Source organism: Salmo salar, chromosome 10 (genome assembly GCF_965601325.2).
Source record: "Salmo salar chromosome 10, fSalSal1, whole genome shotgun sequence".
In the NCBI taxonomy this organism is placed as follows: Eukaryota; Metazoa; Chordata; class Actinopteri; order Salmoniformes; family Salmonidae; genus Salmo; species Salmo salar.
Window position 1 is genome coordinate 96,905,173 of NC_138300.1, and position 27,889 is coordinate 96,933,061.

At 43.7% G+C, this 27,889-nt stretch overlaps 1 protein-coding gene across 1 annotated transcript in view; it reads right to left on the reverse strand.

The window, feature by feature from the left end:
• Positions 1-8,371, reverse strand: part of LOC123724480 (zona pellucida sperm-binding protein 4-like) — a 57,011-nt gene extending 48,640 nt beyond the window's left edge. The window contains exons 1-3 of the mRNA XM_082957269.1: positions 8,306-8,371; positions 7,549-7,702; positions 6,424-6,867 (exon numbers count right to left, since the gene is read on the reverse strand). Of these exons, the coding sequence (XP_082813395.1) occupies positions 6,424-6,867; positions 7,549-7,702; positions 8,306-8,371 (664 nt within the window). The remainder of the gene's footprint in view (positions 1-6,423; positions 6,868-7,548; positions 7,703-8,305) is intronic.
• Between the last annotated feature and the right edge of the window lie 19,518 nt (positions 8,372-27,889).

The window sequence follows — 27,889 nt, forward strand, 5'->3', positions numbered from 1 at the left end:
TGGTTAAGCTGGAACACTAGCGTGAGCCCATAGCAGATGAATGGTATCGAATGTTCGCAGAGCCTGTTTTGATTGGAGGGACACTTAGAATTCCATTTTGCCTAAATGGCACCAAAAATGCTATCCCTTTTCTTTTTACCACTACAATCTGTTTTTAGGACGAAACTGAAAAATAACAACTTGTGTAGAAAGTAAACATCCACACCTCGATGGTGCCAAGTTTGCTTATGTCTGCATAACGAGGAAGTAGGAAAAAAATGCCAACTTCTGACTATTTCTGGTCTAGCGATCGATGACAGCAGAGTACCCTGCCCAACCTTATGTCATTAAAAAGAGGATATTATCCTGATTAAAATGGTGTCCGACTTGAAAAAATCTAAATATACACATTGTGAGATTTTTGCCGAAATATACCAGCATGCTTCTCCATAGAAAAACAATGGGGGGAGCTCAGCTTTCCAAGGGCAAAAGGTATTTCTGGGCTAGTGTTTGATGACAACGGAGTACACTGCCCAGCCGTACGTAATTAGAAAGAGGAGATTCTCATGTTTAATGGTGTCCAATTTGAAAAATAAAAATTACACATTGTGAGACATTTGGCAAAATAGACAGACACGTATATTTCCCTTTAGTAAACAATGGGACAACCTCAGAGTTCCATGAGGCATTTTTTGTTGCTGTTTATATTTTAACTACCAGCAACGTGGGCAGGTCTCATTGCCAACAATAGCAAAGCAGGCATTGTGACATAGAACAATAAACTTGGAATAGAACGTTCGGAAGGCGAGTTGGTGCCATGGTGCTCAATAGAATTAATAGGAGCTGGCAGGGTGGAAAATGCCCTAATGTAAAGCCTGTTTTTTTCGTGATTACTTCATAACTATGGCAAGCAGCTGGGACATATGGTAATATTATGAAACTATGCTCCACGACGGATGCAATTAACTTGTTTTTTATCAGAAAAAATCTTTTCAAAATGTAATTTGCCCAACCTACCTATCTTTGTATTGCTTTATAGGCCCGCTGTTCCATAAGGTGTTTTTTTAAAATCTTTTTAAATCTAATTTTACTGCTCGCATCAGTTACTTGATGTGGAATAGAGTTATGGTACACTATATTGGATCACTCCAATATGTTGATATCACTCCATGGCGTAGGGATACATCCGAGGTGAGGATGTACAGATTTACTCCCGTGTACACTAGTGTCACGGCTGGGGTCCACCCCTATATATAGACCCCATGCCCACGACACACGTTTCATTTTGTCTGCTGACATCCGTATGGTTTGAGGTACAAACTTTCTGAAGTTCGCTTGGTAAGTCACTGGTAAGTATAATATCTTGCATGGAAGTATAGTCACTGGCTCACTGACCACATGGCCAGCCCCTCCTCTTGAGTGATCTACTCGTTGATCTGTATCTTCCGCTGGTGGTTTGTCGTACTTGTGTTTCGTTAGCGTTACACTACGACTCCGTGTGCATCCATTTGTGTGGTGGTTCTTGCTGCCCACAAACTGTAATTTACCTTACACAACTTGCTGACTGGCTTTTTCTATGTGTGTGTTGTGAATTGCTTTAACATGCTGTTCTTTGCTAATTACCCTGCAGGTTTTATTTCTTGTTCTTTCCCCTGCAGTGTGTAAGAGTATCGTGGTGGGCTCCACTACGTTGAGACTAACTTTGTAGTTCCTTAATGGAGTTACTCCATCATATGGTGCTGGTTTTACTGCTTGGATATTAAACTGGCTAGGTAATATTGCAGTTGGCGTAAAACAAATCAAATCCATTACCTGGTTGCTGTTTTTTTGTCTGCCTGCTTTTCCCACACGGGTCTTCCCTGTTTTTTTGCAGGGCTACTGGGTCATTTATCCCTCACAGGGTTGCTATTCCTCCAAGCGGGTCACGACATTAGCACTCCCAGGGCGTCGGACCCCTGCTCCGTGGTCTTGTTGGCTGGTCTGAGCTTATGGCTTCCCTTTGTGACAGGTGTGATGGTGGCATCCCCTGGGGATCTGCATACCTCGTGTATGCACCGCCTGGGTTTGAGCCATGCGGAGAGGGCGGTGGAGCACCATACTGGATGCCTGTTTTGTGTGGTGTACTCAGAACGCCTGCGCCTGGTGTGATTGGAGGCCATGCGCGAGTGGGTTGGCCAGGCTGGGGATGAGCTCCCTCCCTCAGGAGTGGTGCACCAGCGAGCTGTTAGGTCCTCTACTGGGCCCAGTACCCCACACTGGAAGTGTGGCCGGAGCCACCGCAGGCAGAGCCCATCTGCTGCCAGTCCTTGAACGGAGGGCGCATGCCCTGCGTCAGGAGGTTGATAGCTTCGATGGCGACGACAGCTGTTCTCTGTTGGCCAGTGATGGGCTGTTCTTGGGGGATGATGCTGGCACTGTTCACCACCGTGAGCGGGGCTGACAGGTTGTCAGAAACCGGCAGCGGGGCTTCATTGCCCCCAGCGGCCCGAGAGGCTATGAGGAGCCTACTTACTCAGGTAGCCACTGCACTGGGCATCATACTGGTAGACATCATACTTGCAGTCTCCCTCTTCAAGTCCCCCTTCTGAGACTGGCTGCCTATTGAGAACAAGTGACAGGCAGAATTCCACACACCAGAATTCAGTATTTTAGTCTGATTGCCATGTGAGTGCACAACAAATCTGTGAAAATAAATTAATGACACAACTGTATCAAAAACTATCAAAGTTGATGTATTAAAATCTTAAATATTGCCAGGTTGGTTTTCACAGCTGTTTCACAAGGTGTTCATTGTTGTAAATTGTAAGGTATCCTTTGATGGTATTTATTTGTTCCACATTATTCATTGTTGTATCCTAGGACCTAACCGATACATATATGAGCTATGTGAGATAGGAAAAAATAAAATAATAAGGAAATCATATTATTTCAGTGTAGATTTTTATTTATTTTTTATTTCACCTTTATTTAACCAGGTAGACAAGTTGAGAACAAGTTCTCATTTACAATTGCGACCTGGCCAAGATAAAGCAAAGCAGTTTGACACATACAACAACACAGAGTTACACATGGAGTAAAACAAACATACAGTCAATAATATAGTAGAAAAATAAGTCTATATACAAAGTGAGCAAATTAGGTGAGATAAGGGAGGTAAAGGCAAAAAAGGCCATGGTGGCGAGGTAAATACAATATAGCAAGTAAAACACTGGAATGGTAGATTTGTAGTGGACGAAAGTGCAAAGTAGAAATAGAAATAATGGGGTGCAAAGGAGCTAAATAAATAAATAAATAAATAAATACAGTAGGGGAAGCGGTAGTTGTTTGGACTAAATTATAGATGGGCTATGTACAGGTGCAGTAATCTGTGAGCTGCTCTGACAGCTGGTGCTTAAAGCTAGTGAGGGAGATAAGTGTTTCCAGTTTCAGAGATTTTTGTAGTTCGTTCCAGTCATTGGCAGCAGATAACTGGAAGGAGAGGCGGCCAAAGGAGGAATTGGCTTTGGGGGTGACCAGAGAGATATACCTGCTGGAGCGCGTGCTACAGGTGGGTGCTGCTATGGTGACCAGCGAGCTGAGATAAGGGGGAACTTTACCTAGCAGGGTCTTGTAGATGACCTGGAGTCAGTGGGTTTGGTGACGAGTATGAAGCGAAGGCCAGCCAACGAGAGCGTACAGGTCGCAGTGGTGGGTAGTATATGGGGCTTTGGTGACAAAACGGATGGCACTGTGATAGACTAGATCCAGCTTATTGAGTAGGGTATTGGAGGCTATTTTGTAAATGACATCGCCGAAGTCGAGGATCGGTAGGATGGTCAGTTTTACGAGGGTATGTTTGGCAGCATGAGTGAAAGATAAGGGCAGGTTAAAATAAAAACATGACAACCAGGCAAGCCAGTGTATGAATCAAGCGGATTTGCATATGAATGGAGTGGAAATTAGCTGACTTCGTGTTCTGTATGGTAAGTAACAATGTGTCAAGCAGATTACACGTTTTCTTTGACATTTCTTAAACGTAGCAATGTTTAAGACATGGACTTCATGTTGAATGTTAACAAGGTACCCAAAAGTAGTTTGAATTAATGTTTAAATTTTATTAGCTAAACATAACCTTGTTAAAACAGCAAAATTGTCACAGAAATCAGCCTTGTTTGCATAGCAATGATGAAAATAACGTCATTTAGGCTGTAATGTAATGATCTCCAAAATTCTAATCATTAGGTCATCACACTGTTGATACAGCAACGGACACTAATAGTTTATCAAATCCCATTGTGACGTAGAGGGGGATACTATTTGGCCGGGGGACATTATTTGGCGTGACAGGGCATTAGAAGTGTTATCAGTTTAGAATTTTGTACTTAGTTTTGAAAATATATCACTTACATATGAAAAATGTGCCAAAGTGATTGAAGTAAACTCTAACAGAGTATAGCATAATGGATGAACTGGCATGACGTTCTCTAACATGGGTGGCCAAAAATAGCTACCTCAAAGCCATGCCTCCAACAAGCCACACCCTAAAATCTTATTTTAGGCTACCACTAGTCACTCTAGACCTCTGTGTTGACTCCCACACTTTTTAAATTCTCTGGCTTAACAACTTAATACAACACCAGTTTGGCATAGGAAAAGGAGTTGGGAGTCCCGGCTTTCCTGCATCACTGCTGTTTCCCGTTGTTGCACTAGTAAACATTCCATCAGACACAAAGTAGTAGCTAGCAAGATTCTCTCTTGCTTGGGCGTTACAACTTAATCTTACAGGTTGTGCAAAATGGTGGCAACCAATGTTCCCTCTAATGTTTTTTGGCACTGAGCAAATTTCAGGCCTGCTGAGCACAAACTTGAACATTGTGAAAATTCTGTGCCACTTCCAGCATGCGTTTACTGTGAACACTGAGGCTGTACCCACTTTAAGTTACAGTTTTAACAGTGGCCAAGTAGGTTCCTGTGGCTATTTGATCATAATGTAAGCCTACCAGAGTGGCCTACCATTAAAAACAATGGAGAAAATGCATCCCACAATATTTTACATGGAAATAGCTGTTCTATCATTCAGCCTACAGTAGCAGCCAATGTGTGGTGTTCAATATAGACCTACTTTTGAAAAAAACATGCAGGTCTTGACATTAATCTGTTTATCCACTTGTCCTTTAGACAAGGTGACTGAAAATGTTGTGTTTGATGGAAGAAACCACTTTACAAAATAAAATGTATTATTATTCCCATTCTATTATTACAGAGAATTAGACAAATTACGCTACCCTCTGCCTATTGGCTATTTAACTTATTCAATCCTGTCCCAAAATACAACACTGCCCCTTTTAGACAAGAAAAGCTCTTTACCTGACTCTCTTTTCAAACATGTCTATAAATATACACGTTCTGTGCTCTTGTAGGAAGCAATCACTTCCCTATTGCTGACTTCAAACAATCTATAACTTGGCTAGTAATTCACTGACTAGCAAAGGGTATGAACACAATGTGCACACATGGCTACATGCAGCTTTCACTTCGATCTCAAAACAAGCATCTACTCACGACCGCTCATGGTCTAAACACAGTCCAGTTCAAAGTAAATGGCACAGATCCATATATGGCAATGGTCTATCTGCATATAGGACTACTGTAGCTCTGATTGTTTATGCCGCACTGGTCTGTGTAGAGTACAGGCTGAGTTTCTGCCTACAAAATCTTTCACATAGTTTGTTTTGTTTCGGTATGTTGCCTCGAAAGTGACTAATATTGCGTTGATTTGATCATAATTGCCACAGTAAAGGGAAACGTTGATAGTGTTAACAGGGAAAACTCTAGGACAGTGGTCACCAACCTTTTTAAGTCAAGATCACTTTCTGAATCAAAACGAAAGCTGAGATTTACCGCTCATATTTTTTTTTTTACATGAGTTAAGTAAGCCTATGCAACATTCACCAATTAAAAACAGTACTGCAGCAATGAGGTTTGTGCAGTAAGCTATAGGTCCAATACATTATCACCTCATATTGGCTTTGCTTAAATTCCCTTGCCAATGCATTGTTGTTCAGTCATTTAAAACGTTTGAGGTAGGCTAAATGATCACATCGGTAATAGATCCATTGTGGTATTACTTGTGAGGCACAGTGGAGTGAGCATACATTTAAATAATTAGCTTTTTATTTTACTGGGCTGATGGTGCCTGCATCTGATGGTCAGTCTAAGCGAAGGGAAAGAGAAGCAGACTGAGGGTCTGCCTCTCAACATCCCTCCGCTCTCCCTTTCCAAATGGCTGCTGTCTGCACTTTGCTACCAGTATAGCCCAACCGGCTAGCAGATGGCCTTATTATTCCTTTTACATAATTTGCCATCTGCATCCAACTGGAATGTGCCCAGCTGGCTATAAACTATAAAATCACACTGCTACAACATAGAGTTCTAGATTTAAAATGAGCATGGTTCAACACCTACCTGCTTTCCCATAGAAGCACATACGCCCATCGAAACAGCAGTTTATGGCCTCACATTTGGCACCAGTGATGTCAGGAAGTCCACATTGCACCTTGTCGTTGCCCTCAACATCACAGGTCTGCTTTGGGCCTTGGTGTTTAGGCGCCTGAGGTGCTTGGGCAGGCTTCTGAGGAAGGAATTGGGCAGGCTTCTGAGGAAGGAATTGGGCAGGCGTCTGAGGACGGGGTTGGGCGTGAGGCTGAGGACGGGGTTGGGCGGGCCACTGAGGAAGGGGTTGGGCGGGCCTCTGAGGAAGAGGCTGGGTGGGCCACTGAGGAAAGGGCTGGGCGGGCCACTGAGGAAGGGGCTGGGCGAGCCTCTGAGGAAGAGGCTGGGCGGGCCTCTGAGGAAGAGGCTGGGCGGGCCACTGAGGAAGGGGTTGGGTGGGCCACTGAGGAAGGGGTTCGGGCCCGGCGGCCACTGACGCCCGAAAGGGTTGGGCAGGCATCTGAGGAAGGGGTTGGTCGGGCCACTGATGAAGGGGTTGGGCAGGCCTCTGAGGAAGGGGTTGGTCAGGCTTCTGAGGAATGGGTTGGTCAGGCTTCTGAGTAAGGGGTTGGGCAGGCCTCTGGGGAAGGGTTTGGGCATGCCACTGAGTAAGGGGTTGGACAGGCAACTGAGGAAGGGTTTGGACAGGCCTCTGAGGAAGGGGTTGGGTAGGCCACTGAGAAAGGGGTTGGGTAGGCCAATGAGGAATGGGTTGGGCAGGCCACTGAGGAAGGGGTTGGGTAGTCCGCTGAGGAAGGGGTTGGGTAGTCCGCTGAGGAAGGGGTTGGGTAATCTGCTGAGGAAGGGGTTGGGCAGGCCACGGAGGAAGGGGTTGGGCTGGCCTCTGAGGAAGGGGTTGGGCAGGCCATGGAGGAATGGGTTGGGCAGGCCACAGAGGAAGGGGTTGGGTAGGCCTCTGAGGAAGGGGTTGGGTAGGCTTCTGAGGAAGGGGTTGGGTAGGCTTCTGAGGAAGGGGTTGGGCAGGACTCTGAGGAAGGGGTTGGGTAGTCCGCTGAGGAAGGGGTTGGGTAGTCCGCTGAGGAAGGGGTTGGGTAGTCCGCTGTGGAAGGGGTTGGGTAGTCTGCTGAGGAAGGGGTTGGGCTGGCCTCTGAGGAAGGGGTTGGGCAGGCCACAGAGGAAGGGGTTGGGTAGGCCTCTGAGGAAGGGGTTGGGTAGGCCTCTGAGGAAGGGGTTGGGTAGGCTTCTGAGGAAGGGGTTGGGCAGGACTCTGAGGAAGGTGTTGGGCAGGCCACTGAGGAAGGGGTTGGGTAGTCCACTGAGGAAGGGGTTGGGTAGTCTGCTGAGGAAGGGGTTGGGTAGTCCGCTGAGGAAGGGGTTGGGCAGGCCACGGAGGAATGGGTTGGGCAGGCCACAGAGGAAGGGGTTGGGTAGGCCTCTGAGGAAGGGGTTGGGTAGGCCTCTGAGGAAGGGGTTGGGTAGGCCTCTGCGGAAGGGGTTGGGCAGGACTCTGAGGAAGGTGTTGGGCAGGCCACTGAGGAAGGGGTTGGGTAGTCCACTGAGGAAGGGGTTGGGTAATCCGCTGAGTAAGGGGTTGGGCAGGCCACGGAGGAAGGGGTTGGGCAGGCCTCTGAGGAAGGGGTTGGGCAGGCCACGGAGGAATGGGTTGGGCAGGCCACAGAGGAAGGGGTTGGGTAGGCCACTGAGGAAGGGGTTGGGTAGGCCTCTGAGGAAGGGGTTGGACAGGCCACTGAAGAAGGGGTTGAATAGTCTGCTGAGGAATGGGTTGGGCAGGCTTCTGATGAAGGGGTTGGGCAGGCGTCTGAGGAAGGGGTTGAGCAGGCTCCTGAGGAAGCGGTTGGGAAGGCCACGTCGGTAGTGGTTTCTGTCCTTTCACGGATTGAGCGTCACACAGATCAATAAGCATGGCCACTGCCATGAAGCAAGCTGCACTCCACTTCATCGCAATGGCTTCACGACAAGAAGTGATCCTCAATATTCTCTGGATGCTCTGAGGATGAAGGAGTTGAGGCCGCTTTTATAATGGATGGAGCGTTATTTACTTATTGGAAACCTGCCCCCTCCTTATTTGACTGTTCCTTTTATGAGGAGTCAATGTTTTAGCCAATCGAATTCCCTGGCTAATGGTCCTTTAGTAGCACAGTATTCAAAACAGTTGTGTAACATTTGCTAACATCCAACATTTTGGTCATGGCCTTGAGAAAGGTCTTTATGACCGACAAATGTCATGTCATTGGAGGTTTTGCCGTTCTGTCAGTATCTTAGTGTGTGGTAGTTCATCCAACAACAAAAATAATGGTCAGATACAATTCAAAAGTGTAAGGTGCAAGGATAGAATCCTGCATGGCCCATTTTTTTACTCTAGAACTGTAGCTAATGGCCCTTTAGTAGCAACTTATTCAAAATAGTTGTGTAACTGCATTATGTTTTGGTAATGACCATTTCATGTAATCCAAAAAGTGACGGTTCCTGTTTAAATGCAGTACCTTCAGAAAGTATTCATACCCCTCTATATATGTTTTTCTCACTCCTCTACACATACTACCCCATAATGACAGTGAAAACATGTTTTTAGAAATGTTTGCAAATTTATTGAAAATGAAATACAGAAATATTACATTTACTTAAGTATTCACACCCCTGAGTCAATACATGCTAGAATAACCTTTGGCAGCGACTACAGATGTAAGTCTTTCTGGGTAAGTGTCTATGAGCTTTACAGACATGGATTATTTTCCCATTATTATTTTCAACATTTTTCAAGCTCTGTATTTGATCATTGCTAGACAACCATTTTCAGGTCTTGCCAGAGATTTTCAAGCAGATTTACTGTAAGTCAAAACTGTAACTCGGCCACTCAGGAACATTCACTGTCTTCTTGGTAAACAAGGCCAGTGTAGATTTGGCCTTGTGTTTTATGGTAATTGTCATGCTGAAAGGTGAATTTATCTCCCAGTGTCTGGTGGAAAGTAGTCTGTACCAGGTTATCTTCTTGGATTTTGCCTGTGCTTAGCTCCATTCCATTTCTTTTTTATCCTGAAAACCTCACCAGTTCTTCACGATTACAAGCAAACCCATAATATGATGGAGCCACCACCATGCTTGAAAATATGGAGAGTGGTACTCAGTAATGTGTTATATTGGATTTTCCCCAAACATGATACTTTCTATTCAGCACAAAAAGTGAAATGCTTTGCCAAATGTTTTTGCAGTGTTACACTGAACAAAATATGAACGCAACATGTAAAGTGTTGGTCCCATGCTTCATGAGCTGAAATAAAATATCTCAGAAATGTTCCATACACACAAAAAATATTATTTCTGTTAGTGAGCATTTCTCCTTTGCCAAGCTAATCCATCCAGAGGTGTGGCATATCAAGAAGCTGATTAAACGGCATGATCATTACACACGTGCATCAGCATGCTTGTCGTCCTCACCAGGGTCTTAACATGACTGCAGTTGGCAAATGCTCACCTTAGATGGCCACTGGCACGCTTGAGAAGTGTTCTCTTTACAGATAAATCCCAGTTTCAACTGTACCGGGCAGGCATTGTGTACCGGGTATGGCATTGTGTGGGTGAGTGGTTTGCTGGGTTATGGTATGGGCAGGCATAATCTACGGACAACGAACACAATTGCATTTTATTGATGGCAATTTGAATGCACAGAGATACTGTGACAAGACCCTGAGGCCCATTGTCGTGCCATTCCTCCGCCGCCATCAACTCATATTTCAGCATGATAATTCCCAGCCCCATGTCGCAAGGAACTGTACACAATTCCTGGAATCTGAAAATGAAAAAATCTTCTATGTTCTGCATACTCACTAGACTTGTCACCCTTTGAGATGTATAGTAATGCCCTGGATCAAGGTGTACGACAGCATGTTCCAGTTCCCGCCAATATCCAGCAACTTTGCACAACCATTAAAGAGGAGTGGGAAAACATTCCCAGGCCAGAATCAACAGCCTGATCAACTCTATGCGAAGGAGGTGTGTCGTGCTGCATGATGTAAGTGGTGGTCACACCAGATACCGACTAGTTTTCTGATCCACACCACTACATTTTTTTAAGGTCTGTGACTAACAGATGCATATCTGTATTCCCAGTCATGTGAAATCCATAGATTAGGGCCGAATGAATTTATTTCAGTTGACAGATTTTCTTATATGAACTGTAACTCAGTAAAATCTTTGAAATTGATGCATGTAATGTTTTATATTTTTGTTCAGTGTACTTTAGTGCCTTGTTGCAAACAGGACACGTTTTGGAATATTTCGATTCTTTACAGGCTTCCTTCTTTTCAATCTCTCAATTAGGTGAGCATTTTGATGTATCTACAATGTTGATTTATCCTCAGTTTTTTCCTATCACAGCCATTAAAGTCTGTAACTGTTTTAACATCACCATTGGCCTGATGGTGAAATCCCTGAGCGGTTTCCTTCTTCTCTGGCAACTGAGTTAGGAAGGACACCTGTATATTTGTAGTGAGTAGGTGTCCAAAGTGTAATTAATAACAAAGTGTAATTAATAACTTCACAATGCTCAAGGGGATATCCAATGTCTGCTTTAAAAAATATATATATATCTACCAATAGGTGCCCCTCTTTGTCTATATGGTTGAATCTGTGTTTGATATTCAATGCTCGAGTGAGGGACCTTACAGATACAGTGCCTTCAGAAAGTAGTCAGAGTTCTTGACTTTTTCCAAATTTTGATGTTACAGCTTTATTCTAAACTAGATTACATTAAAAAAAAATCAGCAATCTACACGCAATACCCAATAATGACCAAGCAAAAACAGGATTTTAGAAATGTTCGCTAATTACTTACAGAAATACCTTATTTACATAAAGTACCAGTCAAACGTTTGGACACACCTACTCATTCAAGGGTTTTTCTTTATTTTTACTATTTTCTACACTGTAGAATAATAGTGAAGACATCAAAACTATGAAATAACACATATGGAATCATGTAGTAGCCAATAAATTGTCAAACAAATCAAAATATATTTTAGATTCTTCAAAGTAGACACCCTTTGCCTTGATGACAGCTTTGCACACTCTTGGCATTCTCTCAACCAGCTGATTGAATCGAGCATAGAAGTAATTTAGCTCGTCTGGTAGGTTCGTGTCACTGGGCAGCTTGCAGCTGTGCTTCCCTTATAGTCTGTAATAGTTTGCAAGCCCTGCCACATCCGACAAGCATCGGAGCTGGTGTAGTACAATTCAATCTTAGTCCTGTATTGACGCTTTTCCTGTTTGATGGTATGTCGGAGGGCATAGAGGGATTTCTTTTAAGCTCCCGGGTTAGACTCCCACTCCTTGAAAGTGGCAGCTCTATCCTTTAGCTCAGTGCAGATGTTGCCTGTAATCCATGGCTTCTGGTTGGGGTATGTACGTACAGTCACTGTGGGGACGACGTCATCAGTGCACTTATTGATCAATCAATCAAATGTATTTATAAAGCCCTTCTTACATCAGCTAATGCCACAAAGTGCTGTACAGAAACCCAGCCTAAAACCCCAAACAGCAAGCAATGCAGGTGTAGAAGCACAGTGGCTAGGAAAAACTCACTAGAAAGGCCGGAACCTAGGAAGAAACCTAGAGAGGAACCAGGCTATGAGGGGTGGCCAGTCCTCTTCTGGCTGTGCCGGGTGGAGATTATAACAGAACATGGCCAAGACGTTCAAATGTTCATCCATCACCAGCAGGGGCAAATAATAATAATCACAGTGGTTGTAGAGGGTGCAACAGGTCAGGACCTCAGGAATAAATGTCAGTTGGCTTTTCATAGCCGGTCATTCAGAGTATCTCTACCGCTCCTGCTGTCTCTAGAGAGTTGAAAACAGCAGGTCTGGGATAGGTAGCACGTCCAGGGAACAGGTCATGGTTCCATAGCCGCAGGCAAAACAGTTGAAACTGGAGCAGCAGCACGGCCAGGTGGACTGGGGAAAGCAAGGAGTCATCAGGCCAGGTAGTCCTGAGGCATGGTCCTAGGGCTCAGGTCCTCCTAGAGAGAGAAAGAAAGAAAAAAAGAGAGGAAAAAGAGAGAGAATTAGAGAGAGCATACTTGAATTCACACAGGACACCAGATAAGACAGGAGAAATACTCCAGATATAACAGACTGACCCTAGACCCCCGACACAAACTATTGCAGCATAAATATTGAAGCCAGTGACTGATGTGGTGTACTCCTCAATTCCATCGGAAGAAGCCCGAAACATATTCCAGTCTGTGCTAGCAAAACCGTCCTGTAGCTTAGCATCTGCTTTATCTGACCACTTCTTTATTGACCGAGTCACTGGTGCTTCCTGCTTTAGTTTTTGCTTGTAAGCAGAAATCAGGACAATACAATTATGGTCAGATTTGCCAAATGGAGGGCAAGGGAGAGCTTTGTACCGTCTCTGTGTGTGGAGTAAAGGTGGTCTAGAGTTTTTTGCTATGGTTGCCCATTTAACATGCTGGTAGAAATGAGGTAAAACGGATTTGTTTCCCTGCATTAAAGTCCCTGGGCCACTAGGAAGGATGAGCGTTTTCCTGTTTGCTTATGGCCTTATACAGCTCATTGAGTGAGGTTTTATTGCCAGCATCGGTTTGTGGTGGTAAGTAGACAGCTACAAAAAATATGGATGAAAACTCTCTTTGTAAATAGTGTGGTCTACAGCTTATCATGAGATACAGGCGAGCAGATTTCGTGCACCCGCTGTTGTTTACAAACATACACAGACCGCCACCCCTTGTCTTACGCGGCTGATGCCGCATAAACCCCGCCAGCTGTATGTTATTCATGTCATCGTTTAGCCACGACTCGGTGAAACATAAGATTTTACATTTTGTATTGTCCCGTTGGTAGGATTTTCGTGATAGTAGCTTGTCTATTTTGTTATCCAGTGATTGTACGTTGGCTAATAGGACTAATGGTAGAGGCAGATTACCCACTTGTCATCGAATCCTTACAAGGCACCCGGACCTACGTCCCCGATATCTCTGTTTCTTTCTCCTGCCAATGATGGGGATGTGGGCCTTGTCGGGTGTTTGAAGTAAATCCTTCACGTCTGACTCGTTAAAGAAAAAATATTCTTCCAGTACGAGGTGAGTAATCGCTGTCCTGATTTCTAAAAGCTATTTTCGGTCATACGAGACTGTGGCAGAAACATTATGTACAAAATAAGTTACAAATAATGCAAAAAAACACACACAATAGCACAATTGGTTAGGAGACAATAAAACGGCAGCCATATCCTCTGGAGACATTGGAAGGAAAGGGTTATTGTGTGTAGGCCAATGACAAAAAAATCTCAATTGAATTCATTTTAAATTAAGGCTGTAACTCAACAAAATGTGGAAAAAGTGAAGGGGCATGAATACCTTCTGAAGGCACTGTATTGGATATAAATGACCTTTTAATGACGTCAGACCGAGGTTCTGCGTCTGTCCTCGTGCTCCTAGATCTTAGTGCTGCTTTTGATACCATCGATCACCACATTCTTTTGGAGAGATTGGAAACCCAAATTGGTCTACATGGACAAGTTCTGGCCTGGTTTAGGTCTTATCTGTCGGAAAGATATCAGTTTGTCTCTGTGAATGGTTTGTCCTCTGACAAATCAACTGTAAATGTCGGTGTTCCTCAAGGTTCCGTTTTAGGACCACTATTGTTTTCACTATATATTTTACCTCTTGGGGATGTCATTCGAAAACATAATGTTAAATTTCACTGCTATGCGGATGACACACAGCTGTACATTTCAATGAAACATGGTGAAGCCCCAAAATTGCCCTCGCTAGAAGCCTGTGTCTCAGACATAAGGAAGTGGATGGCTGCAAACTTTCTACTCTTAAACTCGGACAAAACAGAGATGCTTGTTCTAGGTCCCAAGAAACAAAGAAATCTTCTGTTGAATCTGACAAATAATCTGGATGGTTGTACAGTCGTCTCAAATAAAACTGTGAAGGACCTCGGCGTTACTCTGGACCCTGATCTCTCTTTTGAAGAACATATCAAGACTGTTTCAAGGACAGCTTTTTTCCATCTACGTAACATTGCAAAAATCAGAAACTTTCTGTCCAAAAATGACGCAGAAAAATTAATCCATGCCTTTGTTACTTCTGGGTTGGACTACTGCAATGCTCTACTTTCCGGCTACCCAGATAAAGCACTAAATAAACTTCAGTTAGTGCTAAATACGGCTGCTAGAATCCTGACTAGAACCAAAAAATGTGATCATATTACTCCAGTGCTAGCCTCCCTACACTGGCTTCCTGTTAAGGCAAGGGCTGATTTCAAGGTTTTACTGCTAACCTACAAAGCATTACATGGGCTTGCTCCTACCTATCTTTCCGATTTGGTCCTGCCGTACATACCTACACGTACGCTACGGTCAGGGCTTTCTCCTATAGAGCTCAATTTTTATGGAATAGTCTGCCTACCCATGTGAGAGACGCAGACTCAGTCTCAACCTTTAAGTCTTTACTGAAGACATATCTCTTCAGTAGGTCCTATGATTAAGTGTAGTCTCGCCCAGGGGTGTGAAGGTGAACGGAAAGGCTGGAGCAACGAACCGCCCTTGCTGTCTCTGCCTGGCCGGTTTCCCCTCTTTCCACTGGAATTCTCTGCCTCTACCCCTATTACGGGGGCTGAGTCACTGGCTTACTGGTGTTCTTCCATGCCGTCCCTGGGAGGGGTGCGTCACTTGAGTGGGTTGAGTCACTGACATGGTCTTCCTGTCTGGGTTGGCGCCACCCCCTTGGGCTGTGCCGTGGCGGAGATCTTTGTGGGCTATACTCGGCCTTGTCCCGGGATGGTATGTTGGTGGTTGGAGATATCCCTCTAGTGGTGTGGGGGCTGTGCTTTGGCAAAGTGGGTGGGGTTATATCCTGCCTGTTTGGCCCTGTCCGGGGGTATCATCGGATGGGGCCACAGTGTCTCCTGACCCCTCCTGTCTCAGCCCCAGTATTTATGCTGCAGTAGTTTATGTGTCGGGGGGCTAGGGTCAGTCTGTCACATCTGGAGTATTTCTCTTGTCTTTTCCGGTGTCCTGTGTGAATTTAAATATGCTCTCTCTAATTCTCTCTTTTTCTTTCTTTCTTTCTCTCTCTCGGAGGACCTGAGCCCTAGGACCATGCCTCAGGACTACCTGGCTTGATGACTCCTTGCTGTCCCCAGTTCAGCTGGCCGTGCTGCCGCTCCAGTTCCAACTGTTCTGCCTGCAGCTATGGAACCCTGACCTGTTCACCGGACGTGCTACCTGTCCCAGACCTGCTGGAACCCTGACCTATTCACCGGACGTGCTACCTGTCCCAGACCTGCTGTTTTCAACTCTCTAGAGACAGCAGGAGCGGTAGAGATACTCTCAAAGATCGGCTATGAAAAAGCCAACTGACACTTACTCTTGTGTTACTGACTTGTTGCACCCTCGACAACTACTATGATTATTATTATTTGACAATGCTGGTCATTTATGAACATTTGAACATCTAGCCCATGCGCTGTTATAATCTCCACCCGGCACAGCCAGAAGAGGACTGGCCACCCCTCATAGCCTGGTTCCTCTCTAGGTTTCTTCCTAGGTTTTGGCCTTTCTAGGGAGTTTTTCCTAGCCACTGTGCTTCTACACCTGCATTGCTTGCTGTTTGGGGTTTTAGGCTGGGTTTCTGTACAGCACTTTGTGATATCAGCTGATGTAAGAAGGGCTATATAAATACATTTGATTTGATTTTATTTGAAATATCTGTTTGGCCTCTCAAGTGCCGCAGTGGTCTAAAGCACTGCGTCGCATTGCTAGCTGTGCCACTAGAGATTCTGGGTTCGAGTCCAGGCTCTGTCGCAGTTGGCCGTGACCGGGAGACCCATGGGGCAGCGCACAATTGGCGCAGTGTCGTCCGGGTTAGGGGAGGGTTTGGCCGGCAGGGGGATGTCCTTGTCCCATCGTGCACTAGCGACTCCTGTGGCGGGCTGTGCGCCGTGCACTAGGAAATAACACATATGGAATATTTTAGTAACCATAAAAGTGTTAAACATATCAAAATATATTTTATATTTGAGATTCTTCAAATAGCCACCCTTTGCCTTGATGACAGTTTTGCACACTCTTGGCATTCTTTCAACCAGCTTCACCTGGAATACTTTTCTAAGAGTCTTGAAGGAGTTCCCACATATGCTGAGCATTTGTTGGCTGCTGTTCCTTTGTCTCTGCGGTCCGACTCATCCCAAACCATCTCAATTTGGTTCAGGTCGAGGGATTGTGGAGGCCAGGTCATCTGATGCAGCACTCCATCACTCTCCTTCTTGGTAGAATAGCCCTTACACAGCCTGGAGGTGTGTAAGTCCCACTAGGCGCGAACCAGATGGGATGTCCCACTAAGCGCAAACCAGATGGGATGGCATATCGCTGCAGAATGCTGTGGTAGCCATGCTGGTTAAGTGTGCCTTGAATTCTAAATAAATCACAGACGGTGTCACTAGCAAAGCACCACCACAATATCGCACCTCCTCGTCCATGCTTCACGGTGGGAACCACACATGTGGAGATCACCCGTTCACCTACTCTGCGTCTCACAAAGACATAGCGATTGGGACCAAAAATCGCAAATTTGGACTCATCAGACCAAAGGACAGATTTCCACCGGTCTAATGTCCATTGCTCGTGTTTCTTGGCCCAAACATGTCTCTTCTTATTATCGGTGTCCTTTAGTAGTGGTTTCTTTGCAGCACTGACCATGAAGCCCTGATTAAATCAGTCTCGTCCGAACAGTTGATGTTGAGATGTCTGTTACTTGAACTCTGTGAAACTGTCACGGCAGTCGTAGGAAGGATGGGACCAAAGTGCAGCCTGTGTGCCGTTCCACATTTTATTTTCACGAGTAAGTATGCAATACATACACATAAACGAAAGAACAAAAACAACAAACCGTGACGCAGAGAAACATACACTAACTCAAAAACAATCTCTCATAAACCCAGGTGGAAAAAACAAATACTTAAGTATGATCTCCAATTAGAGACAACGATGACCAGCTGCCTCTATTTGGAGATCATCCCAAACAAAACCCAACATAGAAATACAAAACTAGAACATAACATAGAAAAACGAAACAAGAAAACCCCCCTGTCACGCCCTGACCTACTCTACCATAGAAAATAACAGCTTTCTATGGTCAGGACGTGACAGTACCCCCCCCCCCCCACTCCCGTTCGGAGTCCGCACCTAAAGAAAAAAAAAAAAAAAAGGGAGGGTTAGGGAGGGTGACAAATGTCTATGGCGGCTCTGGTGCAGTAAGCAGAGCCTTCTTATCCCGCGGATCCTCCAGCAGAGGAGGCGGCTCCGGTTCGGGGCGTGACCCCCGCTCCACCCGCTGATCCCTCTGCTTTTGTGCCACCGGACCGTAGATCATCGCCGGAGGCTCTGGACTGCGGACCGCCGCTGAAGACTCTGGACTACGGACCACCACTGAACACTCTGGACTGCGGACCGTCGCTGAAGACTCTGGACTGAGGACCGTCGCTAAAGACTCCGGACTGCGGACCGTCGCTAAAGACTCTGGACTGCGAACCGTCGCTGAAGACTCTGGACTGCGGACCGTCGCTGAAGACTCTGGGCTGCGGACCGTCGCTGAAGACTCTGGACTGTGGGCCGTCGCAGGAGGTTCCGGGCTGTGGGCCATCTCAGGAGGTTCCGGGCTGTGGGCCGTCTCAGGAGGTTCCGGGCTGTGGGCCGTCTCAGGAGGTTCTGGGCTGTGGGCCGTCTCAGGAGGTTCCGGACTGTGGGCCGTCTCAGGAGGTTCCGGACTGAAACCCCCCTGTCAGGCCCTGACCTACTCTACCATAGAAAATAACAGCTTTCTATGGTCAGGATGTGACAGAAACATTTATTTGGGCTGCAACTTCTGAGGCTGGTAACTATAAGGAACCTATCCTCTGCAGCAGAGGTAAATCTGTGTCTTCCTTTCCTGTGGCGGTCCTGATGAGAGCCAGTTTCACTTGATGGTTTATGCGACTGCACTTGAAGAAACTTTCAAAGTTCTTGAAATTTTCTGGATTGAATGACATTTCCCTTTGCTTATTTGAGCTGTTCTTGCCATAATATGGACTTGGTCTTTTAACAAATAGGGCTATCTTATATATACCACCCCTACCTTGTCACAACACAAATGATTGGCTCAAATACATTAACCCTTGTGTTGTCTTAAGGGTAAAAAATTACCAGCCACTGTGTTTAACAGCAGAGAAAACCCTCTAAATGATATTTTTTCAACTTGAAATTTGCTGACTTTTCCTAGTGACCCCAACATCAGAAAAAGTGAAACATCGCCTTTGTTCATATTTCCATGAAAGCACTACATCACCAGGGTACAAAGATTGTCTTAGGGTCCTTTTTGAAATAACATCATTTACACACCACAAAAACCACAGACACTGATTGAACTCAGCCAGCAGCTCCTGAAGAGGAAGATGCCCATGGTTGGCACAGTTAGAAATATTGTTATTTCTCCATGGGCCTGATCTCCCCCTGCACTCCTCGTAACAAGGGGAAGAGAGGCCTTCTCATAAAAGTTTTCCTTCACCCCCCCCCACCACTCTAGTTTCTTACCTCCCAAAGAGGAACAAGAATGTGGTCCTCCTGAGCACACTGCACAAAACGGCTGAGATCAGTGATCATGAGGACAGGAAGCCAGCCATCATCTTGGACTACAACCACAACAAAGGATGCGTGGACAACCTAGACAAGGTGATTGGAACTTACAGCTGCAGGAGGATGACTGCCTGCTGGCCCCTGGTCATCTTCCTTAACCTCTTGACGCACCTTAAGGCCAGGGGGCGCTATTGCGAATTTTGAAAAAAATACGTGCCCATATTAAACTGCCTCCTACACAAACTCAGAAGCTAGGATATGCATATTATTATTAGATTTGGATAGAAAACACTCTAAAGTTTCTAAACTGTTTGAATGGTATCTGTGAGTATAACAGAACTCATATGGCAGTCCAAACCCTGAGACAAATCCTAACAGGAAGTGGAAATCTGATGTGTGGAATCACTTTTTGCCTATGAAACACACAGTGAGTTAGGATACATGTAGCACTTCCTATGGCTTCCACTAGATGTCAACAGTCTTTACAAAGTGGTTTGAGTCTTCTCCGGTAAAAACTGACCGAACGAGAGGCCTGGAAAGTTTGTCATAGGGGGAGGGCCATTACTACTATGATGCGCGTGCCCGTGGGTACTCTCTCGTTCCGAAACGTTTTGTAAGACAATGCAATCGTCCGCCTTGAATATTATTGAAGTTCTGATTGAAAAAAGCCCTAAAGATTTATGTTATACAACGTTTGATGTTTGAACGAACGTAAATATTGTTTTTTTTGCACATTCGTGACGACAAGTCCCGCGCGCTTCGTACATTTTGAGTAGCCTTCGGAACGCGCTAACAAGAAGGAGCTATTGGGACATAAATTATTAACTTTTTCGAACAAAACTACATTTGTTGTGGACCTGGGATTCCTAGAAGTGCCTTCTGATGAAGATAATCAAAGGTAAGTGAATATTTACAATAGTATATTTGATTTTAGATGAGTCCAAGATGGCGCTAACCTGTATCGCCTAGCCTATTTTTCTGAGCATAGCACCTCGTTTATTGCAAAGTGGGATTTCCCAGTAAAGTTATTTTTAAATCTGGCAATGCGGTTGCATTCACGAGATGTTAATCTATAATTCTTTGAATAACAATATTATATTTTACCAATGTTTTCGAATAGTAATTTTGTAAATTGTAGCGCTGATTCACCGGAAGCATTTGAGGGAAAATATTTTCTGAACATCATGCGCCAATGTAAAATGCTGTTTTTATATATAAATATGAACTTTATCGAACAAAAGAATGCATGTATTGTGTAACATGATGTCCTAGGACTGTCATCTGATGAAGATTGTCAAAGGTTAGTGCTTCATTTAGCTGTGTTTTGGTTATTTGTGATGCATGTGGTTGGTCAGAAAATGGCGGTGTGGCTATTGTGTCGATGTACTCTCCTAACATAATGTAATGTTTTGCTTTCGCTGTAAAGCCTTTTTGAAATCGGACAAAGTGGTTCGATTCAGGAGAAGTGTATCTATAAAATGGTGTAAAATAGTCCTATGTTTGAGAAACAGAAATTATTAGATTTGGTTTTGAATATGGCGCTCTGATTTTTTCGCTGGATGTTGATCCCGGTTACGGGATCTGCGCGGCAAGAAGTTTTAACATCATTGATGTGTCCTCATAAAATACCTTCGTGATATGGAACAAGATCAATCCTACCTGGATGCCTGATAAGCACAAGAAGAACAAGAGAAGGGTGTTCCTGGAGCAGCTGGGAAAGGCACTTGTAACGCCACACATTCAAAGAAGGGAGCACCTCCCCCGTACAGCAGCCTCTGCAGCACTTGTGAAAGCTGTTCAGAGGGCTGAATCTTGTCCTGATCCACCTGACGCTGCAGCTGGGGCAAGCAAGTGGAGGAGATGCCAATTCTGCCCCCCAAAGAAGGACTGTAAAACAAATGCTATGTGCTGCACATGTGAGAAATACATCTGCAAAGTCCATGCACACACACTTGCATACTGTCCTACATGTGCTAATTGGAGTTGATTGATTTATGTTCTTCATGTTTTTGTTTTGTATCTATTATCTTATTTTATTCTTATTTATTGTTGTTGTTTATAGACCTTGTGGGTGGGGGCAATGGTTAAAAAAATGGGAGAAGACTAGTATTTTGTAGTTTAATTCCTCATTGTACAGTACAGTATATAAGAATATATCACCATGTTGCCAAAAAAGTTCAGACTGTTATTGTTTCCCTTCAATAAAATGCATTATAAACTACTTTCTGCACTTTTATGCTACTTTCTTAGGCTATAGAAGTGCTATTTCGTGCAAAAAAAATCTGTTTACACCTATGCAGTACCTTTAGCAAGAATAATAATAAACCTCTACTTTAGTAAAGAAAACAATTATGACAGGTGTGTTGTAATAAAAAAGAGTGGTGTCCACTGATTAAATGTCTTTCTGCATTGTGAAGAGGGAAAACACGACAAAGTTTGTTATGTTTCTTCATGCAAAATAGGTTAGGGTTTTAAAATTCAATTAAGCTGCTTTATTTTAGGTGTTTGGTGAAGGTCGGTAATGTTTTACCATTAGGACAAGGGGAGTATACAGATAGTTAAGACTACACAAGGGTTAAGAAGGAAAGAAATTACACAAATTAACTTTTTACAAGGCACACCTGTTAATTTAAATACATTCCAGGTGACTACATCATGAAGCTGGTTGTGAGAATGACAAGAGTGTGCGAAGTTGTCATCAAGGAAAAGGATGGCTACTTTGAAGAATCTAAAATATATTTTGATTTATTTAACAGTTTTTTGGTTACTACATGATTCCATATGTGTTATTTCATGGTGTTGATGTTTTCACTATTATTATACAATGTCGAAATAAAGAAAAACCCTTGAATGAGTCGGTGTGTCCAAACTTTTGACTGGTACTGTATACAGAGAAAACAATAATGGTCCTAAAACGGAACCTGTGCATAAGATATGCCAGTTAGGTATCACAAGTTCAGAAAATGTATTTAAGCATTTGCTAATTTATCATTTCTGTTCTGCTATAGTAACGTTTCAACACAGAAAAACGGCTTGTATGTGAAAAACTGTAAGTGAACATTAATCAGACTGGGTATTCATACCCCTTGACTTATTCCACATTTTGTTGTGTTACAGCCTGAATTTAAAATTGATTACAATTATTTTCTTTCTCACCCATCTACACACCATACCCATAATGATGAAGTGAAACATGTCACTCCCTGATCTGTTTTACCTGTCTTTGTGATTGTCTCCACCCCTTCCAGGTATCGCCCATCTTCCCCATTATCCCCTGTGTACTTATACCTGTGTTCTCTGTTTGTCTGTTGCCAGGTTGTCTTGTTTGTCAAGTCAACCAGCATTTTTTTCTCAGCTCCTGCTTTTCCCAGTATCTCTTTTTCTCGCCCTCCTGGTTTTTACCCTTGCATGTCCTAACTCTGAGCCCGCCTGCCTGACCACCCTGCCTGCCCCTGCCCCTGAGCCTGCCTGTCGACCTGTACCTTTGCCCCATCTCTGGATTATTGACCTCTGACTACCCTGACCCAGAGCCTGCCTCCAGTCCGGTACCGTTGCCCCACCTCTGGTTTACTGACCCTTCCCTGCCTTGACCGGTCTATTGCCTGCACCTGTTGGATTATTAAACAATTGTTAATTCAACATTGTCTGCATCGCTCGTGATTTCCTCAACCCCCTCCAGGTGTCACCCATCTTCCCCATTATCCCCTGTGTATTTATACCTGTGTTCGTCTGTTGCCAGCACTTTTTTCTCAGCTCCTGCTTTTCCCAGTCTCTCTTTTTCTTGTCCTCCTGGTTTTGACCCTTGCCTGTCCTGGCTGAGCCCACCTGCCTGACCACTCTGCCTGCCCCTGAGCCTGCCTGCCTGCCAACCTGTACCTTTGCCCCAGCTCTGGATTCTTGACCTCTGCCTACCCTGACCATGAGCCTGCCTGCCGTCCAGTACCGTTGCCCCACCTCTGGTTTATTGACCCCTGCCTGCCTTGACCTGTCTATTGCCTGCCCCTGTTGGATTATTAAACCATTGTTACTTCGACGTTGTCTGCATCTGGGTCTTACTTTCATACCTGATAAAACATGCTTTTAGAATTTTTTTACAAATATATTGACAATTAAATACAGAAATATAACATTTACATAAGTATTTGGTATTTTATTAGGATCCCCATTAGCTGTTGTAAAAGCAGCATCTACTCTTCCTGGGGTCCACACAAAACATGAAACATGACACAATACAGAACATTCACACCTCTGAATCAATACTTTGCAGAAGCACCTTTGGCAGCGAGTCTTTCTGAGTAAGTCTCTACGAGCTTTCCACACCTGGATTGTGCAACATTTGCCCATTATTATTTAGAAAATTCTTCAAGCTCTGTCAAATTAGTTGTTGATCATTCCTAGACAACCATTTTCAGGTCTTGCAATTGGTTTTCAAGTAGATTTAAGTCAAAACTGTAACTAAGCCACTCAGGAACATTCACTGTCTTCTTGGTAAGCAACTCCAGTGTAGATGAGCCTTGTGTGTTAGGTTATTGTCTTGCTGAAACGTGAATTAATCTCTCAGTGTCTGGATTTTGCCTGAACTCAGCTTCATTCAGTTTCTTTTTTATACTGAAAAACTCCCCAGTCCTTAATGATTACACGCACACCCACCACTATGCTTGAAAATATGGAGAGTGGTACTCAGCAATGTGTTTTATTGGGTTTTCCCCAAACATAACACTTTGTATTCAGGACATGAAGTTAATATGCTTTGCCACAATTTTTCTAGTATTACTTTAGTGCCTTGTTGCAAACAGGACGCATGTTTTGGAATATTTGTATTCTTTACAGGGAGGTTAGTATTGTGGTGTAACTATAACGTTGTTGATCCATCCTCAGTTTTCTTTTATCACAACCATTAAACTCTGTAACTGTTTTAAAGTCAGCATTGGCCTCATGGTGAAATCCCTAAGCTGTTTCCTTCCTCTCCGGCAGCTGAGTTAGGAAGGTCGCCTGTATGTTTGTAATAAGTGGGTGTATTGATCACCACCCATCCCCACAACGCTGTTTTTATCTACCAAGGCATTGGAAAACCTCCCTGGTCTTTGTGATTGAATGTGTGTTTGAACTTCACAGCTCGACTGAGGGACCTTACAGATAAGTATGTGTGGGGTACAGAGATGAGGTAGTCATTCAAAAATAATGTTCAACACTATTATTGCACACAGTCCATGCAACTTATTATGTCACTTGTTAAGTAAATGTGTACTCCTGAACTTATTTAGGCTCGCTATAACAAAGGGGGTTAAATACTCAAGACATTTCAGCTTTTCATTTGTAAGTCATTTGTAAAAATGTCAAAAAAACATAATTCCTCTTTGACACCATAGGGTGTTGTGTTTGGGGCAAGAACAAAACATCTCAATTTAATTAATTTGATATTCCGGCTGTAACACAACACATTTTGGAAAAAGTGAAGGGGTGTGAATACTTTCTGAAGGCCCTGTACCTGTACACAAGGTGTACTTGCAAGAATAACATTTGCTAACATCCAACATTTTGGCCATGGCCATGAGAAAGGTCTTTGTGACCGACACGTCATGTCATTGGCGGTTTTGCCAGTTCTGTCAGTATCTTAGTGTGTGGCAGTTCATTCACCTAAACATGATAGTCAGATTCAATTCAAAAGCATTAGCGCAAGGATCGAATCCTGCATTGTCCCTTTAGACTTTTTATATATATATATTTTTTTCCCCTGCAATCAGAATACCTACCCTCAAAAATATTACATGTAAAATAATAACACGGGAAATGTTATTATAATTTTCTTACCTTTTTACAGTATTACATAATTTGCAACAGCAACATCTACACCACCATTACATGTGAGGAGAATAACATTATTTAACCCCACATGTGATCTTGCAATTTCACGTGCGAAACTACAATTTAGACTAAATTTCACACATTAATCTATAATTCACGTGAGGTGATGTCACGTTCTTGAAAATGATCGGATCAAGGCGCAGCGTGGAGCCCTATAGTGCTCCAACAAAACTTACAAAGACCGTGAGGACGTAGTGCCCAAACACACTAACAATCAATCAATATCCCACAAACACAGGTGGGGAAATAGCTACCTAAATATGATCCCCAATCAGAGGCAACGATAAACAGCGGCTTCTAATTGGGAACCATATTAGCACCAACATAGAAATAGACATACTTGATCACCCCCTAGTCACACCCTGACCTACTACACCATAGAGAACCAAGGGCTCTCTATGGGCAGGGCGTGACAGGTGAAAATAAGTTATTCTCCTCACATGTAAAAAGGTGATGATGTTTTTTTTCTATCTCTTTGGTGCTATTTTCACATCTCTTATTTTTATTTCTCGTGTGTTTTTTTGTGCTACATTAATATTGATACTGCATTGTTGGGTTTGGAGCTAGCAAGAAAGGCATTTCACTATACTTGTGACATTAAAACTATAAGGGCACAAGGCGAGACACATATGCAGACACAGAAGGCAGATGGTTGAGCTCTGATATTCATTATAACACAAGGGGTAGGCAAAAGGCAGGTCGGGTACAGACGAGAGTTCATAAACCAGGTCAGAGTTCAAACAGTACAGGCCGTTAGGCAAGCTCGAGGTCAGGGCAGGATGAATGGTCAGGCAGGTGGGTTCGGTGTCCAGACAGGCAAGGGTCAAAACCAGGAGGACTAGGAAAAACAGAGACTGGGAAAAATAGGACCTAGGAGATAAGCGCTGGTTGACATGGCAAACAAGACGAACTGGCACAGAGAGACAGAAAACACAGGGATAAATACACCAGGGATGATGAGCGACACCTGGAGGGGGTGGAGACAAGCACAAGGACAGGTGAAACCGATCAGGGCCTGACAAAAACTTGAAACAAAACTCCAAACTGATTGCACTTGTAATGCGGCAAGTCTCATATTCAAAACTTTTATTGTGCATTCATTTAGTTTGAAGACAACTTTCACCACATAACCATTGATACACAATATCAGTTTACTGTGACATATCATGAGAAGATTGATTTAATCATCAAAACACAGCAGAATTATATCTTCTCAATTTTGTTATTTTAACAACCAGTAAATCCAATAGCAAAAAATGCAAGATACATGTTTCAAATTTTCCCTTTGAACGTAATATGCTCAAGTACTGTAAATCACAGTACATTACACTCTTTTCACATTAGGCATTACACATGCACTACCAATTAAAATTGACTGAACATCACATATCCATAATTTCTATCCCATGTGTGATCAAAGGTGTGAGCGTTGAAGACATCTTTCACAATCACTGATGCAAAAAATAAATGAATTGTTCAGATACAATTACAACATAGGTGTACTGTAATCAAATTAAACAAATGCAATACTTGAAAAAAACAATGTTTAGCCGTCACCAGTTTGTATCAAGCCTGTCTTGAGCATTTGACCATGGGTTATCATGACATTACAGTAAATGTCCTAATTATTCATGCACCTGGGCAAAACTTTTGGCAAGGTGAATCCAAGCCTGACATATTTCTGGATTGATGCCATTGCATGCCTCATCCACGGCCTGTAGGAGGGTGGTACGCTCATGTGGATGGCAATCAAACATCTTCTTGTATTGTATTCATTGTATATTGTATTGTACTTATGTACTGTAGTGTTTCTGTATGCGACTCAGTTAGTAAGAGCATGGCATTAGCAACACCAGAGTTGTGGGTTCAATTCCCACTGGGGTCACAAATGAAAATGTGTGGACTCACTGTTGGATAAAAGCGTCTGCTATTTAAAAGGAATATCTTACGGTATTACAGTACTGTATTGGCCAATGCAATTTTAGTAAAGCAGTGTGAACCCCACAGCTAAGGCCTAGATCAGATCGGGTGTTAACTAGCGACAGCCACCACTCGAATAGCTGGTGCTTTGGCGGTGTCTGGGGTGTAACTGCATTAGAGCTTCAAATCAGAGCGGCTGCTCACGTGGTCATTGTCACGAAGCCACACCCACCCACTTGTGTTAGAAGTTCATAACAAGAAATTGTAGTCTATATAGAAATAATGACATTCAAATTGAAAATCATAAAAGCTGTCAAATCCACAAGCGGCTCCTAGCATTATACCTAAAGCGGACTTGCTATTGGCTGTATGACGGAGTCATATTATGAGAAATCCCATGTAGCCTTGTTTACAAGTTAGAACACTGGAATGTGAGATGTAATCTACACCTCGATTAGGCTGATAGAAACCCTCATTATTTAATTTAACCTCCTAGTCGATTGATGAACCGGTGTCAATCTAAGTAACATAATAAATAAATCCCCATCAAAATTTGTCAGGTTACAATAGAGATATCAGTTGGATGTGTCTCAATCCACCACATCCACCAGTGTCGTACTTCCGCATCTGCAGTGAAAGTTGGCAGAGCTAGAGTGGTGTTTGTCAGACCATGAGACATCATCCCGAAAACGAAAACTCCCGAAAATGTCTGTAGCACCTGAGCGGTTTGACCAACAAACTATGGAAAGATGAGACTCTCATGAACACGATGGTGGTCTCCGTTTTGCACTATGACGTTTTCCCGCCAGTGTCATGGGATTCGTCTAAAGGTAACTGTCACGCCCTGATCATAGAGAGCCCTTGTTTCTCTATGGTGTAGTAGTCTAGTTTAATATTTCTATGTTTTATTCTAGTTTATATTTTCTATATTGGTGTTTTGTATGATTCCCAATTAGAGGCAGCTGGTAATCGTTGTCTGTAATTGGGGATCATATTTAAGTACCTATTTTTCCTACATGTGTTTCTGGGATACTGTTTT